The sequence below is a fragment of the Vidua macroura genome, chromosome 5 (assembly GCF_024509145.1).
Source record: "Vidua macroura isolate BioBank_ID:100142 chromosome 5, ASM2450914v1, whole genome shotgun sequence".
Taxonomy (NCBI): domain Eukaryota; kingdom Metazoa; phylum Chordata; class Aves; order Passeriformes; family Viduidae; genus Vidua; species Vidua macroura.
Genome location: NC_071575.1, coordinates 54087532 through 54103407, shown reverse-complemented (window position 1 = coordinate 54103407; position 15876 = coordinate 54087532). Strand labels below are relative to the sequence as shown.

The 15876-nt window shown below is 40.9% G+C and overlaps 1 protein-coding gene and 1 long non-coding RNA gene across 2 annotated transcripts; one reads left to right on the top strand and one right to left on the bottom strand.

Moving 5' to 3' along the window:
• Positions 1–239: 239 nt before the first annotated feature.
• Positions 240–3571, bottom strand: LOC128807229 (uncharacterized). Its single transcript, XR_008437089.1, has 3 exons — positions 3496–3571; positions 2738–2848; positions 240–766 (listed from the first exon to the last, which is right to left on the bottom strand). It is a non-coding gene; the product is annotated as an uncharacterized LOC128807229 (long non-coding RNA).
• SELENOO (selenoprotein O) lies at positions 2910–14353 on the top strand. The gene is made up of 9 exons (XM_053977423.1): positions 2910–3572; positions 4932–5135; positions 6069–6249; positions 8770–8900; positions 9262–9542; positions 9875–10025; positions 11786–11971; positions 13026–13182; positions 13871–14353. The coding sequence occupies exons 1-9, from the start codon at positions 3064–3066 to the stop codon at positions 14063–14065; spliced, it is 1995 nt and encodes a 664-aa protein (XP_053833398.1). The 5' UTR covers positions 2910–3063; the 3' UTR covers positions 14066–14353.
• The last annotated feature ends 1523 nt before the right edge of the window (positions 14354–15876 follow it).

The following is a 15876-nucleotide window of genomic DNA, read 5'->3' as shown; positions in this document are numbered from 1 at the left end:
CGGATCCTTGATGTTGTGTATTCAATGTGTTGTACTGTTTATATAACATAATCCGTGTTTAAGTCCATTCTTTTCTGTTCTAGTCAGTCCTTTCAGTGTTAGCAGCATCCTGTAAAATTTAAGTATATGTTGAATTGTCCCAGCCCCACCTCAACCTTATGAAGCCATATTGTATTTTTTTGGTGACATGTACATCTGTTTTATGCATTTGTACATGTGATGTAAATTTGAAGTATTTTTAACAATGTGTGCCTTTAAAGTGATTTAAAGTTAACAGCAGTATGTTCTATTATATAAAAAATAAAATATTTTAACCACCATTTCTGTTGAAGGTATTTATTTTCCTAATTAACCAGTATTTTTATTAAGAGGAAACACTGGTTAGCTAGATCTAGTACAGGATAATTCCACCATTTAACACATTTTCCTGATGAACATTATTGAACTAATTCTGTCCTGCTGAGGGGAATCTGAGTGTAATGCTGAAGCAGGGGAGCTGGTTTCTCTACCTACCACATGTAACTGGTTAAGAAGAAAAGGATGAATTTCCCTATCCTACTGAACACATAGGGAGACTGACTGCTCAATGTGAGAACTTAAATTCAGAGTTCAGAGTTAGGTGTGGTGAGTTGATTTTGTTGCTTTTCTTTTCATGTCTCCAGTGCTCAGTCTTGCAAGGAGCTGACAGCTGTAGTCCCAGTCCAGCAAAGCACTCCAACATTGGCTTTACATCAGGCACAGTCATTTGTACTTAAAGTGCTGTCCTCTGTGTGGGAAATAAAAATCCTTTAAGTGCAAAAGATGGTGAATAGTGGCAAAAAGCTTTACCTTTCAAATTGACACAGGTAAATCAATATGACCATTACTTTAAAAAAATATATTAATACAAAGACCCTGTATTCATATATATGATAAGCTCTATTCCATACAGAAAATGTGTCATCTGTGTGTACCCTTTGTCAATCAGTGGTCCATCTTTTTTGGTAGTGTGTAAAGCAAAATGCAGCCCTTTTTTCCTTGACCAGGCAAAGTTCCCTCCAGTTGCAATTGGAGCTGTAGCTGCAAAGAATTGCTGTTTAAACCATTTAGGTGGAAGAAAAAGCTTAGAATACTGTAGTCCTGTACTGTCCCTGGGAGTGGCAGAGGACGCTGCCCAGCAGCTCTGCTCTGGAGCAGTGCTGGGTCAGACAGGCTCAGGCGGCCCCCGGCAGCTGCCTGCTCTGGGAGTGTATTGTTCACCAGCGTTACATTGCTTACTGCTGGCCCACGTCACGTTTGAGGTGTCGTTTCTATACCAAATACTGAACAAAATTTTAAAATTGACTTTCTGAAGTGGATTAAAATGTCTGTGTTTCCACTGGAAGCTGTATTTCTGTGTGTATAGTAAAACATCTAAAAAAGTGACAAACATGTCAGGTTACCTCAAAGTGCCAGGCAGTGGGAGCTACACATGGGAGAGAAACAGCACATTATCACTTGTGTAACTCTTAAGATACTCATGTATGTATCTATTTCCCTGTTTCTTTTTAAAACAGAAATAAACTTTAATTTTAGACTTGAGTGTTTTAAGACTGACATTTTTGTAAGATGTGGGAGCTTTTAAGTATTGGCAGAGAAGGGTCACTCGTGTGGGTCTGACTGATGGACAGACTTCAGCGGGGTGCCAAGCCCAATGCTGTGGAAGTGCACATGGAAGACATCAAACACAGGACAAAGTAGCTCCAAAGATACACACCAAAATCAGTTTACTGGCTCTTCGGGTGAAAAAATGCACCAGCTGTGTACATCCTCACACCAGCAGGTCTCGTGTGTCCGTGTGTATGGGAGGACCCCAGGAACAGCTGAAGCAGCTGTCCTGTTCAGCAGCTCCCAGCTAAAGAAGCTGACTGGGAGTTGTGTAATTATCCCCTCCCTTGTCACTCGCTTTGTGCCTGATGCAGAGTGGAGCTTTCTATGTTCCAGGGAGGCAACAGCAGCAAAGATGGGGCTACCCTTACCCTCAGTCTCAGTAGAGAAAAGGCTGGGAGTTGGGCGGGTGTGTGCTCTTTCCCACCACAAGCACTTGTCCTTTGAGTCCTGACAACTGACCTGACTCTGGCTCCTCCTTGGTAGCTCCCTGCTGGGGGTGACTGTGCTGGAAAGTGAGCAAACACTTGCTTTTGCTTGTTGGGTGTTTTGTCTGTCGGTTTGTGTAGTATGACACGGAAAAGCTCTAGTGATGATAGGGGCAGGGGGAAAGATGCACACAGCTACCTTCACACTTGCCTTATCCAAGATACTTGATACTTGTGACTAATGTGTGAGGGAAAGTGGAAAAAAATATTTCAGCGAGGTGACTTTCTTTCAGTGGTAAGATGTCCCTGATTCTGGCTACAGAGATGATTTACAAACTGGACAAACTAATGAAAAGTGATATTTGATTAGAGTGGGCTGGTTATTAATGTGATGTGTCTCTGCAGCAACTAAGCTGCACATCTGCTTTCTCCAGGGCCAGCAAGAGAGCTGTGTGGGCAAGCCTGGCAAGGCTGCTCAGGTTTGTACAAGTGCAACAGGATTCTGGATGTGCATCACCTGCCACTGGGCAGCTCCTCTCCCTCTCCCTGCTGCCATCACCATGTTGTCTCTCTGTTATGGTTACACCCCAGTTCTTTAGAGCTGAGACTCACGATTGAGTTTAGCTGGAAAGTACAAGTCATAGTAATAATTTAGTGCCATCTACTGTCTGCAGATGGTTTACCTGCTATGTCCAGGTTTGAGTGGAGGCATCCACTGGACCCTTGAGAGAAAGTACGTGTGCGCACTTTGGAGAGGTTTGGTCTTGACCCACCATTGAGGTAGCTGCTATTCACTGAAATAACACAAAACAGGAGCATTCTGAATAAGTTCTGACTTGTTGCATACATTCGTTTATCTTTTTTCTTCTCCTGAGTCCGGCACCCCCGCGACCTGCTGGCTGGGCTGCGCTTCCAGTTTTATCCGCCGGGCCCAGCCGCGCTCTCCGCTCTCCGGGCGGGGTGGCCCCATGGGCGGGACTCGCCGCGGCACCGCCCCCGGCCCGGGCGCATGGCCTCGGTGCTGCGCAGCGCCCGCCGCTTCCCCCCGCCGCTGCTGCGGGCGGCGTCGGGCCCGGCCATGCAGCAGCCCGAGGGCGGCGGGGGCTGGCTGGGCGCGCTGCGCTTCGACAACCTGGCTCTGCGCTCGCTGCCCGTGGACGCCTCGGAGGAGAGCGGCCCGCGGACCGTGCCCGGCGCCTGCTTCGCTCGGGTGCGGCCCAGCCCGCTGCAGAACCCGCGGCTCGTGGCCATGTCGCTGCCGGCGCTGGCGTTGCTGGGGCTGGAGGCGCCCGCGGCCGACCCGGCGGCGGCGGAGGCCGAGGCCGCGCTGTTCTTCAGCGGGAACCGGGTGCTGGCGGGCGCGGAGCCCGCGGCGCACTGCTACTGCGGCCACCAGTTCGGCAGCTTCGCGGGGCAGCTGGGCGACGGCGCCGCCATGTACCTGGGCGAGGTGCTGGGCCCGCGGGGCGAGCGCTGGGAGATCCAGCTCAAGGGCGCCGGCATCACCCCCTTTTCCCGGTAAGGCCCGGGCGGGACGGGGCCGGAACAGCCGGCGGGGCGCGGTTTGGCCGGAGCAGCGCCCGGTGGCCCGTGCGTGCCCGGGCGCTGTGCGGGGAGGACGGGGACGGACTTGCCGGCCCGCAGATCGCCTTAGCGAGGGGCTGGTGCCGTGCTGAGGATCATCCCCTGAGGCAAAGGTCATCTCTGAAGCCCTCGTGGTTATTTGCTTTTTGTTTAACTTTGGCAGCAGCGAGTGTAATGCTTAAATGCCAGATCAGGAAGTGGCAAAATTTTCCGCTGGAAAACAAGAGTGTAACTGCATCTCACTGCATCGTTCAGGTGGCACGGTACTTCTGTCCCTGGTTAATCCTCCTGTGCGAGTTTCCCCCTCTGGGAGGATGCAGACCATGATGACAGTGGGGAGAGCAGTGTGTAAGTGCTGCCCACACAGATGATATTTAAATGTGGGCGTTTTGGTTGTGCTGCTGGTCCTTCTCCTCACTCTTCCCAGCTGTGGGAGGGAATAGTGGAGAAGTCCCCAGAATGGCATACTGACCAAATCCCTGCAAGGGATGGGTATATGTGTTAGTCATATTAGCCTTTAAATACTTTAAATATTTCAGGTAATTTTTCCCACTTGCATTTCCCATATTTTCTGTTCCACCCTATGGTTTCAGTAACATGTTAGTTTCATGCATGTGGTCCTTTGAAGGCCTTCTTCAGATCTATGAGGGTTAAGGAAATCTCAGTGAAAATCCCAGATATGGTGGTAGCTTTGTAGACCTGCCCTGGGCAGCTCTCCTGCTTTCTTGTGGCTTTGGAAGTGCTGAGAGTGTGGGCTGAGAACCACCTGTGTCTGTTCCATTTGCTTAGTATCTGTTAAATAAGCTAGTTTGTTATCTGTTTAGGTGTTTGGGTTTTTTTAGTGAAGCTGTTGTGCATGCTTATATTTAGGACCCCATTTCTGGATTGCTTACCCAGAAAGATTCAAAATAATATTTTTCATCATATTTCATTTAACTAAGAGGAAACCATTGACTTGATATACAATAAAATAGCTATAGCTGTCCAAATTTAAATTTTTTTTGAAAGACTATTGCATCAATAAAATAAACATAGTTAGTGATTAGAAGGGATATGTGTACCTGGAAGGTTTATTCTGTTGTGCGTGCTCTTCATTGCAAGTTGTTGTGTCCATCTAATTGAACTTTAACAGAAGTTTAAAGGTCCAGCTTTTCTTTTCACATCTGCCACTACTTTTTTGTGGGACCATGGACAGAGTGTGCTACTTCTAGGCTTTTATTTCTCTGCTGCTATAGAGGAATCAGGAGTTCCTGCCTTTATAGCCTAAAAACTGTCCATGTCTTCTTGGTGCAGACAAGCTGATGGTCGGAAGGTCCTGCGCTCGAGCATCCGGGAGTTCCTGTGCAGCGAGGCCATGTTTCACCTGGGAATACCAACCACAAGGGCTGGCACCTGTGTCACATCTGACTCCAAAGTCGTTCGGGACATATTTTACGATGGGAATCCAAAAAATGAAAGGTGTACAGTTGTTCTGAGAATAGCCTCTACATTTATAAGGTAGAAGCCTATTTTGCTGATCAGTTTTGTCTTGGTTTTTTTTTTTTCCTTTAAAACTAAGCAGTCTTCTAAAGTGTATTTCCCTAACAGCACCATTTGTGTGTTTCTTGTTCTGGAGGCTTGGAACTTGTTTTGCTGGGCTGTAGGAAGCTGCTTTGGTTGCTCAGCAGATGGGATAAGCTGCTGTCTTTGCACTGAGACAGATAAGTACTAGGGATGCTGGCCTGGTAGAAAGAGGAAGTAAGTTCTGCTGGCTTAGGAGAAGAGATTTTTCATGTTTATTCCTATACAGAATACATGATTTTTTTTTTTATAGTAGTAGTAGTAGTAGTGGTGAATTGTACCTCTATCCTTAATTCTAGTTCTAATGTAGTGCTGTGAAAGTTTGGGTGTACTTTCCCTGCCTGAGAAATGTATGATGTTCTTGCTCCAGCAGAATCTATTAGGCATTTCAGGAAGTTACATTGCTTCCTCTAAGGTTGCAGAATTTTAGAGGAAGGTGAGGTATGAGGAGTATGCGCTTTCATATGTATGTGTATATTTGTGTGCATTCCTGTGTGTTTGCATATATGGAAAATAAATCTGGTATGCTTGATGTACAGTCTAGTATTTAAAATAAGTCCAACTTCTACATATTTACAGGATAAAAATTTTTCAGTATAAGGAGTTATAAGAAACTTTAATGAGCTGGTGTTCAGTACTGGCAGGGTTGGTCAGTTTAGTTACATGTGGATGTAGGCGCTTCTTTTCACCTAGTCAGTGAGCCTCACCATGTTCAGTGTAGGAATCTTGCAGGTCTTTTCTCTCAGTCACCTGAAAAATTGATGTCAAGAGATGATGGTGCCGTTACTGCAACAACAGTACATGTTTTTATTACATGCAATATCAAATTATGTTAATAGTATTCTCAAACTTGTTTTTATTTTGAAACAGATTTGGCTCTTTTGAAATTTTTAAGCCCCCTGATGAATACACAGGACGCAAGGGTCCCAGCGTTAACCGGAATGACATTCGAATACAGATGCTTGATTATGTGATCAGCACTTTCTACCCAGAAATCCAGGAGGCTTATTCAGACAACACTGTTCAGAGGAATGCTGCTTTCTTCAAAGAGGTAAGGAAGATCAGATTCTCTTCATAAATCCATACCAGTCATCTTTAGGAAGTCCATCTGCAAGCACAGATGACTGGAGTCAGTTAATTCTTTGTATCATTCAATTGTCTGAACTCCTCTTTGAGGAAAGCACTTCTATGGTTTGGTTTCTTGCCCTTTTTTTTTTTTTCTTTACCACAACCTGTGCATACTTGCATTAATTCTTCAAAGCAGGCTGTGGCTTGGTTCACTGCTATGTTCCAAAGAATTTAACTCTGCTGGACAAGTCCTTTGTGTGTGAACAATTTGGGTTGATGAGGAGAGCTTGTCACTCACTCTGTTGTGTCCAGCTCTGTAGCTGATGGCATGTTTGCTTCCTGATGGCAGAAAAGTCATGGGACTTGGGGATCTTTGTGGGTATGTGTGTGCGTGCCCAGTCCTGCCTCTTTCTGCTTTTGGCTGCTTTTCCTGGCCCAGTTGCTACTGGTTTCCTTCTCCTTCCCCCCAGCCCTATTCCTAGCATGCTTTTCTTGTTTCCCCAGATCCACTTTTTGTTTGTTGTGCTCCTCATGCCACTGCCTATCCACACTCCATGTTTGTGCTATCATTGCCTCCTCATGTTTTCTCTCATCATTAGTGGAGACTTTTTAGACTTTTCTTCATCTGAAAATCACTCCAGTCCATTTTTTATTGAACAAACACATCCATTTGCAGGGAACTGCTGTTACTTAAACTCCATCTTGTTTTATCATTCTTTCTGCACTGTGGAGGAAATGGAGCAAAAAGTACAGGTGATTGCATTTTCACAGCACTGTCTAGAAAGCAGACATCATTATCTGCACTTCTCAAATTATTTGTAACTGTTCTTTAAATTTAAATGAGCATGTCCTTCAGCTGACAGTCTTATTTATATATACACTATACTTTCCTTCTAGTTTGGCTAGCTGTGGAAAAACAGAGGACTCAGGGCTGTCTCTTCATTATCAATATACCCATCTTTGAGTGGCACCCAAGCTTTAGTTGCTTTTGGGTACTCTCATCAGGGGCATTTCTTTTCACCAGAACCCTGGTGGTGTGTGATGCATTCATACAAGGACTGCCTTACCACTGGAGTGCTTTCATCCCAACTCTGGTGACCAGTTTTTTTTTTATTTTTAAATTTTACATTTTCCTGGCACAGAGCCATTGTGCAGGGTGTGCCTCTTTACTGGGTCATGGCCTAGGTAATCAGTTGTGGACACATGTAGCTGGCTGCTGGCTTCCAGCTGGCCCATGAATCAACGTTCAGGAAAAATGTGTAAAGTACCTACTATGAGAATACTGGAAAAATTAAAAGTATGGGATCTCAAGCTAGACCAAAAGGTTGTGTTCCATGCATCATTTGTGGTTTTCACTGCCTGTCAGGACAAGATTTGTCTACTTTTTCTTCTTTACTTGACTGCAAGTGTTCTGAAAAAAAAAGGTAGGAAAATTCTGGATTTGAACCCAAAGGCATAGAAACATCTAATTAAAATATCTAATTAAACAATTCGTAGATTGTTTTTTGAACCTTAATGAAATACAGTTACGCTGCAGCATGGAGCAAATAGTTGTTTTGAATTTCTGTGCATTGTTAGCTGTTTGGGAAGAAAACTGATTTTATCTATGAAAATAATTTAATTTTAAAGTTTTAATGAATGGCTATGCTAAATATTTACTTACAGCAATTTAGTAAAGCATTTGCAACTAGTTTTATTTGAAAACCATGTTAACTTCCTGACTTTTAGATTTTTAGTGTTGTAGTTGACAGGTGAGTTAATGTATTTAAATAACTAAGACTGCTTTAAAATATTATACTATTTATTTGAAGGATGGGGCACATGCAGTGATCTTAGTCAAGTCAATAAAAATAGTTCTCAGTTAAGCAGTGGAAAATTACTGATGAAACATGCATTTGGTGAAGAATTGCATTTAAAGAAAACCATCATTCTTGCAATATTTTTATTTAATCTTGTGTTGCATCCTGGGTAGCCTTACTTGCACTCTCAGAACATGGAGAGAAATGCTTATCAGTGCTAAAATCTTTTTGCACGGAATAGTTGTTTTGTGTCAGCCCTTTAACCTCCCTGTAGATCACCCCTACATACGAGGTAAACCAAAAGGCTATACTTGCTTAGGTGGTTTCCTGCTGTAGTTACTCTTTAATAGTAGGCAAAAGAATATATTTGTATAATGACTAGACTAGTATGCAAGTTTGATGTCAAACAGTTTATTTTGTTTCAGTGTCCTGTTTCCAGTGCATTTGAAAGCTGTTCAACTGACTGGCAAGTCAAGCTTGGAAGGAGAGAAGTGGATGCAAATGGAAATGGGAGACAGGGAAACAGGGGAGTTAATGACAGGAGGATAGTGGCAAACTGTCCTTAAGATGTTTGTGTGTATGGCATACTGCCAGAATCTGCCTCCATTGGATCTGCAGAAACATCAGTTCAGACTGGGAAATACATGAATGTATTGGAAATACGTTGTTGTGATGAGAAATGAACAAAACATCCTTTCTTTCAGATAACCAAGCGGACAGCGAGGTTGGTTGCTGAGTGGCAGTGTGTGGGGTTTTGCCATGGCGTGCTGAATACAGATAACATGAGTATTGTTGGACTAACCATTGACTATGGCCCTTTTGGGTTTATGGACAGGTCAGTGTGGCATCATTGTTTGGAATGTACATATGTTCTTGCTATGTAGGACAATCCTGGTATTTATGGTTGCTTTCATATTTTTACTCTAAAGTAGATTTTTGAATTATCTTCACAGCAAAAGAGATCAAGGTAGTTCTACTTGTCCTGTAATTCTTCTTGTCAATGTACTTTAAACTGTGTTCACAACATCTCTAGCTGTTAGACTGTTCTTGTAGCCTATGGCTTTGGGAAAAGAATCAAGGAATGTTTCCTTTCAAATTTTTAGTTCCTAGAGCAGACTAAAATAATAAAAGAACTACTTCTCTCAATATTGGTATCCAGATAACTAGAAGAATGCTAATTATTTCTTCCCTTGTAGGTATGACCCTGAGCATGTCTGCAATGGTTCTGATAATACAGGGCGCTATGCTTACAACAAACAGCCAGAGATTTGCAAGTGGAACCTGGGGAAACTTGCTGAAGCTTTAGTTCCAGAGCTGCCCTTGGAAATAAGCCAACTCATCTTGGAAGAGGAATATGATGCAGAATTTGAGAAACACTATTTGCAGAAGATGAGAAAAAAACTAGGCCTAATCCAACTGGAATTAGAAGAAGATAGTAAGCTGGTGTCTGAACTGCTTGAAACCATGCATCTCACAGGTTGGTGAACAGAAAAGAATAGCCTATCAGAATCTGTTATCAAATCAATATACAATTTATATCCTGACCTTAAAAGAAAGTAGCCTTGTGCGACTACATTGTTATCTGTGAGAAGAACAAAAGGCTGAAAATAATTACCTTATTGTGAACTGTGGAGTAGCTGTTGCCTTATGCAGGGCCCCTGTCTCACATTTGCACTCTCACTGAGAGAACAGTTTATTTGCCTCTTTAGAAGGCACCTGTACTGCTGTGGGAGGAGATAGGAAGGAGGTATGGGAACTGCTTTCCTGTTGATTTACTAGTTGCATTACTCATAAAATTAATTTTTTCAGCTGGAGACTTCACAAATATATTTTACTTGCTGAGTTCATTCTCAGTAGACATTGATCCTTCAAAATTTGAAGATTTCTTAGAAGAGCTTACAAGTCAGTGTGCTTCTGTGGAAGAACTGAAAGTTGTTTTTAAACCACAGATGGATCCAAGGTATTAGTCTGCTTAAATGGTTTTGGTTTTTGCCTTTAGTTTCCTTATAACCACAATAAACTCTGCATGATATGTAATATTTCACTAATTTTAAAATTGGAAATGTCACTGTTAAGTAGATGCACCATGATACACAGCAGTGACTTTCAGCGGTTGGCTCTTGAGTTAAAGTTGTCTGAGCTTTTGCTTGGTCTTTTTTTTTTTTTTTTTTATTTCCTTCCCTGTCTCTGCTGACTTGAGGCAATGAGAGTACCAAATAATGAAGTGATATGGAAGTATTTTACAGAAGAAATGGGTTTGAACTACAATGCCACTGTGTTCTGCTAGTGTACTGTCGGCAAAATTCACTTTCAACTGCCAAAGATCTGGCCTAAGGATAGATCTTTGGACTAGTAGACTGCACCACTTTAGGTGGTAAAGTCCATGCCCCATTTGTTCTGCAGTCCACCTACTCTGAGCATGGAAAAAGAATAACTCATGTTCAACTGCTGCAGTGACTGCAGCAGTTTTTCACTTTTTGGAGATAGGGGGAAAAATTAAAGGTATTTTGGGTATACTTCCCTTCCTCCCCTTCCTCTTGTTTAGTAAGTGCTCCCTGAAGCTCCATAGCACAATACAGAGATAGCTTGTGTGGTAGAGATGGGACAGTATTTTTTAAACACTGCATTCAGGACTAGAGAGACCTGCAAAGTAGCTATAAGTCATCATGATAGGGATGTGACATTTTGGAGGGGAATAAAACTGTATTAAAGTGAGTGCATGACTGATTTATTTTTTAATCCCAGCACTTGGATATCATAGATCTAGGCATATCAGATGTGTACATCAGATCTGGATAGTACTTTATATAAACTCAGAAATAAAAGTACCCAGCTTATCTCTGCTGACTAAAAGTAGGAAAATATAACTTGATATAATGAGTTGTCTGTTTTGAAGCCAGGAGAAATGTTTCTTTTGTCCTTTGCTTAAAACAGCATTTACAGAGGAAATAAAAACACTTTGTATTTTGATATGCTGCAACTCTTTGGGTTTTTATTTTACTTTATGCTATGCTGTAGTTAGTAATTCAGGAAAAAATAAAAGCTAGCATGGTATTGCAAATAAGGTGGAGTTATTGTATAGCACCAGCTAACACAGTGAAATATGAAAAGATGCAATCCTAGTCAAACTTGCAGCAAAATAGTCTGGATATTGTTTAGAATTTATTATCAGAAAGTAGTTCTCAGTCTGTGATTTAGACTGGCTAACTAAAAAAATCAAACACAGTGTTGTCTCATGTGACTTAAATGAAGTATTTTCCCCCATATCATTTAGGGTTTTATTAGTACTGGCAAAAATAGTAGGTGTTAAAGAAATTAAAAAAAAAAAAAACCCAAGCAACATAATCTGTGAATTCTATATTATCTTGATATCTAAGATCAAATTTTTTTAAGCTAAATCCTTTCAAAGTTCAAAGGATGTTTTGATGAGAATTGTGCAACTAAACCAGTAATTTTCAAAATCTACTTTATATACGACAAAAATCTTTATATACCACAGGAATATGAGTTAAACACACTGAAGAAGGGGGAAGAAACAGTGGAATTAGGATGATTTATAATAAAAGTTGTTTTGCTAATTACGAATTTCTGTTACTTAACCTCTCTAGTGAAATCTCAGTTTGTTGTGAATGTTTTTGTATCTACTTTGATTGCAGAGAGATGGTTCTTGACGAGCAGCTCAACTTTAGTATATAACGTGTTTGTTCTTTTTGTTCCCAGACAGCTGTCAATGATGCTGATGTTGGCTCAGTCTAATCCTCAGCTGTTTGCATTAATTGGAACAAAAGCTAATATCAATAAAGAACTGGAGCGCATTGAACAATTCTCTAAACTGCAGCAGTTAACAGCAGATGATGTACTTAGCAGAAATAAAAGACACTGGAAGGAATGGCTGGAGAAATACAGGTAAGGTTTCTCAGTATTGATAGCACTATTAAATTTCTGCATTTTAAGAACAATGTGCATGTCTAACAAAAGACACCCTGTCTAAAATATACAGATTAGGAGGGTGGGGAGGGCATGCAACTCAAGAATATTATCAACTGCCACAATCAGTATCTTTGTTGCTGTGAAAGTTCAAGGGCATCTTTTTATTTTGATTGCTAGATTTTAAAGTAGTGTGAGAATGTAGAAATCACCTAGCATCAAATCTAGAATGAAAAGTGCTTCACCAATGTTGATGCTGATTCTGACAAACTAATTCCAGGTATGAACTTTTAAGTGCTCAGTAACTACAACTGACTGACTTCTAAGCATTCTATTCTTTGAATTTTTTTTCAAAAGAAAAGTCTATGTGTTAATACAGAAAGCAAGTATTCTTAATCAAAGAGTAAAAACAGAAATCATGGCCAGGAAAAACAAATGTCCAGACTGTTCTAAAGCCTAAAAACTTAAGTGTTAGCAGATTTTTTTTTTTTTTTTTGGTAAAGAATAGAGCATTAGTTTTTTGTACTGTGTGGATTAGGGCAGATCTTTTCTCACCTGACTGCCTGTGATCTTGTTCTCCAGGGCTGAGAGCTTTACCAAGTATTACTGATAGAAAGTACCTCAAACTGCCTCAGCTGTATTGCATCCTCGTGCTTTTACCAGAACAGCAAAAGCTTTAACCAATAAACAGTATATAAATACTTGAAAGATAAGACCTGAATGTGTCAGTCATTGCAGAGCAATGCAGAACAGACCACATCCTCTGTCTCGATCTGACTTTGGAGAACAGAAAAGCTGTGCTTGTGCCACTTTCTCAAGCTGTATCAGGACCTGCTGACTGTCCCTAGTACTGCTTTTAAACTAAGTGATGTTTTCTATTCTGTTGTCATGCTGCATTTTATAAACTGAGAGGATTATAGATGATACGGTATTTTTTAAGAACTGAAAATGAAATATCTCAAAACAAAAAATGTGTCAACTTCTACATGTGAGTCTTGGTAAAAACCAATTGTTGTCACCTGCTTAATTTCAGAGTCCGTTTGCAGAAAGAAATAGAAAGCGTTGGTAATGCTGATGCCTGGAACACTGAGCGTGTCAAGGTCATGAATTCAAACAATCCAAAATATATCTTGAGAAATTATATTGCCCAGAATGCCATAGAAGCAGCTGAAAATGGGGATTTCTCGGAGGTATGCTATTAATGTTCTCTCTCTCTCTCTCTTTAGGCTTGTGTGGATGTGTAGTGGTGCTGTCAATGACTGACATTTTATCGGGCAAAATTTAGTCTGGAATCTTGGGCAGTAAGGGGATTGGGAATTCACTGTTCAGAAGATCTCTATTGTTTTTATTGTAACTAATTTTAATGACTGGGAAAAAAAAAGTACAAATAATGGAATCAAAACTCTGAATCTGAACTTCACCAGTTCTTGTAGGCTGACATCATGACAAGACACTTACAGTGCCTTTACTGTCTTGAGAATGGCTTGAAAGGCAGTTGAGGATTAATTTATACTTATTCCTTTCTGGAAAATGTTGTCTTTTAAAATTTACAGCTTTCACTTGTGGACTTCACCATGTAGAACATTACATGCAGAATATGGGAAAATTTATTTATTTTGAGAAATTACATAAGAATTTGTATTTAATATTTGCATTCAAGTTATTTGAGCTTGAGTCCCATACAGATACAAACTCAGCCAGGTACAGTTTTATGGTTTGTATCTTATGTATATTGTTCATCTGTTTAATATTTGGCTTGTCTGAAGTTCATGTATTAAATTCAATATACTTGCTCATTATTTGGCATGAGGTTCTTCTCCATATCATTTTGCCTTCACTTCCTAAATTCTTAACAACCATGCTGTGTTTTTGCTCTAGGTAAGAAATGTACTGAAACTTTTAGAACATCCATTTCAAGAAACAGAAGGTTTCCAGGAGGTAGAGGAAGATGCAGAAGAGGAGGGAGCAACAGCTGCAGCAGCTGATTGTTCTCAAGAGACCAGAAGCAAACAATCATATTGCAGCAAACCTCCGCTGTGGGCTTCGGAGCTCTGCGTTACGTGATCTTCATAACTGCCTTGTTTTGTTTTTTGCTGTGAACTGAAGACTCTGATCCTCCTTCAGCAGCGAAGAATTCAGCAAGGCAAACATCAAAGTGCTATTAAGTTATTGAAACAACACTACATCTGGATGCATCTGCAGCAGTCTTCAGCTGTGCTTAATTTGAAGCAATTGTGGATCATTGGAACAAATGAGTGACAATCAACAGCCCATACACATCAGTAATCTAAATGTTTAAAGACCCAAAGTCTTTCCTTTATCCTCACAACGTTGCAAGTAAAAAGCAGTATTTTATGTCGAGGCAGGCTGAACTTCAGTCATCCAAATGGAGTTGTTGTTATGTGAAGACAAAAACAGCAAGTCAGGAATCTGATTGGTTTTTGTCTGATGTCTTAACTAATAGTACTTGTAATATTTTTTTACTGCTTTCTCTATGCAGAAACTTTTAGTCCTCTTTAATGGAGGAACAGATTCAGTGTTGCTTGTTTGAAGCTATGTTTCATTTAATTAAGTAGTTCATTTCTTGTGAACCTTTAGATTGGTATTTAATCATTATCTATTTTTTGAGAATGTGCGCAGGCTAGAATTTGGGGGGAGCAATTGAATTTTTTTAAGGGCAGAATTAAGGGAGATTACATTTGCACTTGAAAACTTGGTAGTGAAGTTTATTCAGGTTCAGTATGTTTGCACACAACACCCATAAATATTTACTAAACTCAGGACTGCAGTTTGTAACCCAATTGCCTTGGGCAAGATCCATAAGCCAAATTAGTTTGAGCCTTAAACTACCCCAGCATTCAAATCCAGGTTTGTTGTGGATTTATTTCTGTGCTCCTAACAGTTTGCCTATTTGAGAAGTGTGCAGGTGAGGTACTCTCTCATCACACTGGTCAGTGAGGTTCTTCCATTCCTTCTTTACTCTTTTACCATTTAGTTTGTTTCCATGGTCCTTGAAAATCTTCAAGCTGGAAGTTGGTCATTTAGGAATGTGGTATTTGAGCTTGGGTAAAAGATGATGGAGGATATGGGAGGAGAAGAGAAGCTGACTTGCTTACAAGTTACTTAAAATGTTTCAGTTGAGGTTTCGGGGGAAGGTTGGTTGCCATTATTGTCACATCATCAAAAGAAAGTTGTTTTGTAGTTAGTTGTTACTTAGCTTTCTGAGTTTCCTTTTGAAGGACTGTATTACTAGTTCAGACACCTGAAAGGCTGGGGTTAATGCAAAGGCTTCTCTTTCCAAAGAGACTGCTGTCTCACACTGTGATTTACGTGTCCTCAAGCAAATTCTTCTGCTAACCCCATGCAAACTTGTTATCAGCTCGGGTTGAATTGTGGTTTTTGAAGTCTTCCTCAGTATGAGCTGTCAGCAGACAGGGAGAACTGTTGGACTGTTGCTTATCCATCTGTACTACCAGTCAGTTTGTCCTCCTCACTGTCACAGGACATAGGGCATGCGTTGAATGTAAACATTCACTCTGTCTTGGAGCTGGAAGAACTGATTTGTGATAAACTATGATCTTTGACAAGCACAGCACTTTCTGTGCGATTTGGAGTCCTTAAAAGGACAAACTAGGGGGGTTGAGTAGGTCTCTATTAATAGTGGTATTGAGAAGGAGAATAATACTATAAATGTGTGTTTGGACATACAAGAATTTGGATTAACTACCAAATTATTGTGCACCTATATTGCCAAAATCATAGACGGTGATACTTTGGAATAATTTAAGAGTAATTATCCTTAAAAGGGAAAATGAATGTTACAGTGAGAAATGCAAATGCAGTGTTATTTGCTGCTAAATATTCTTTGCTTACATGTCAATCAA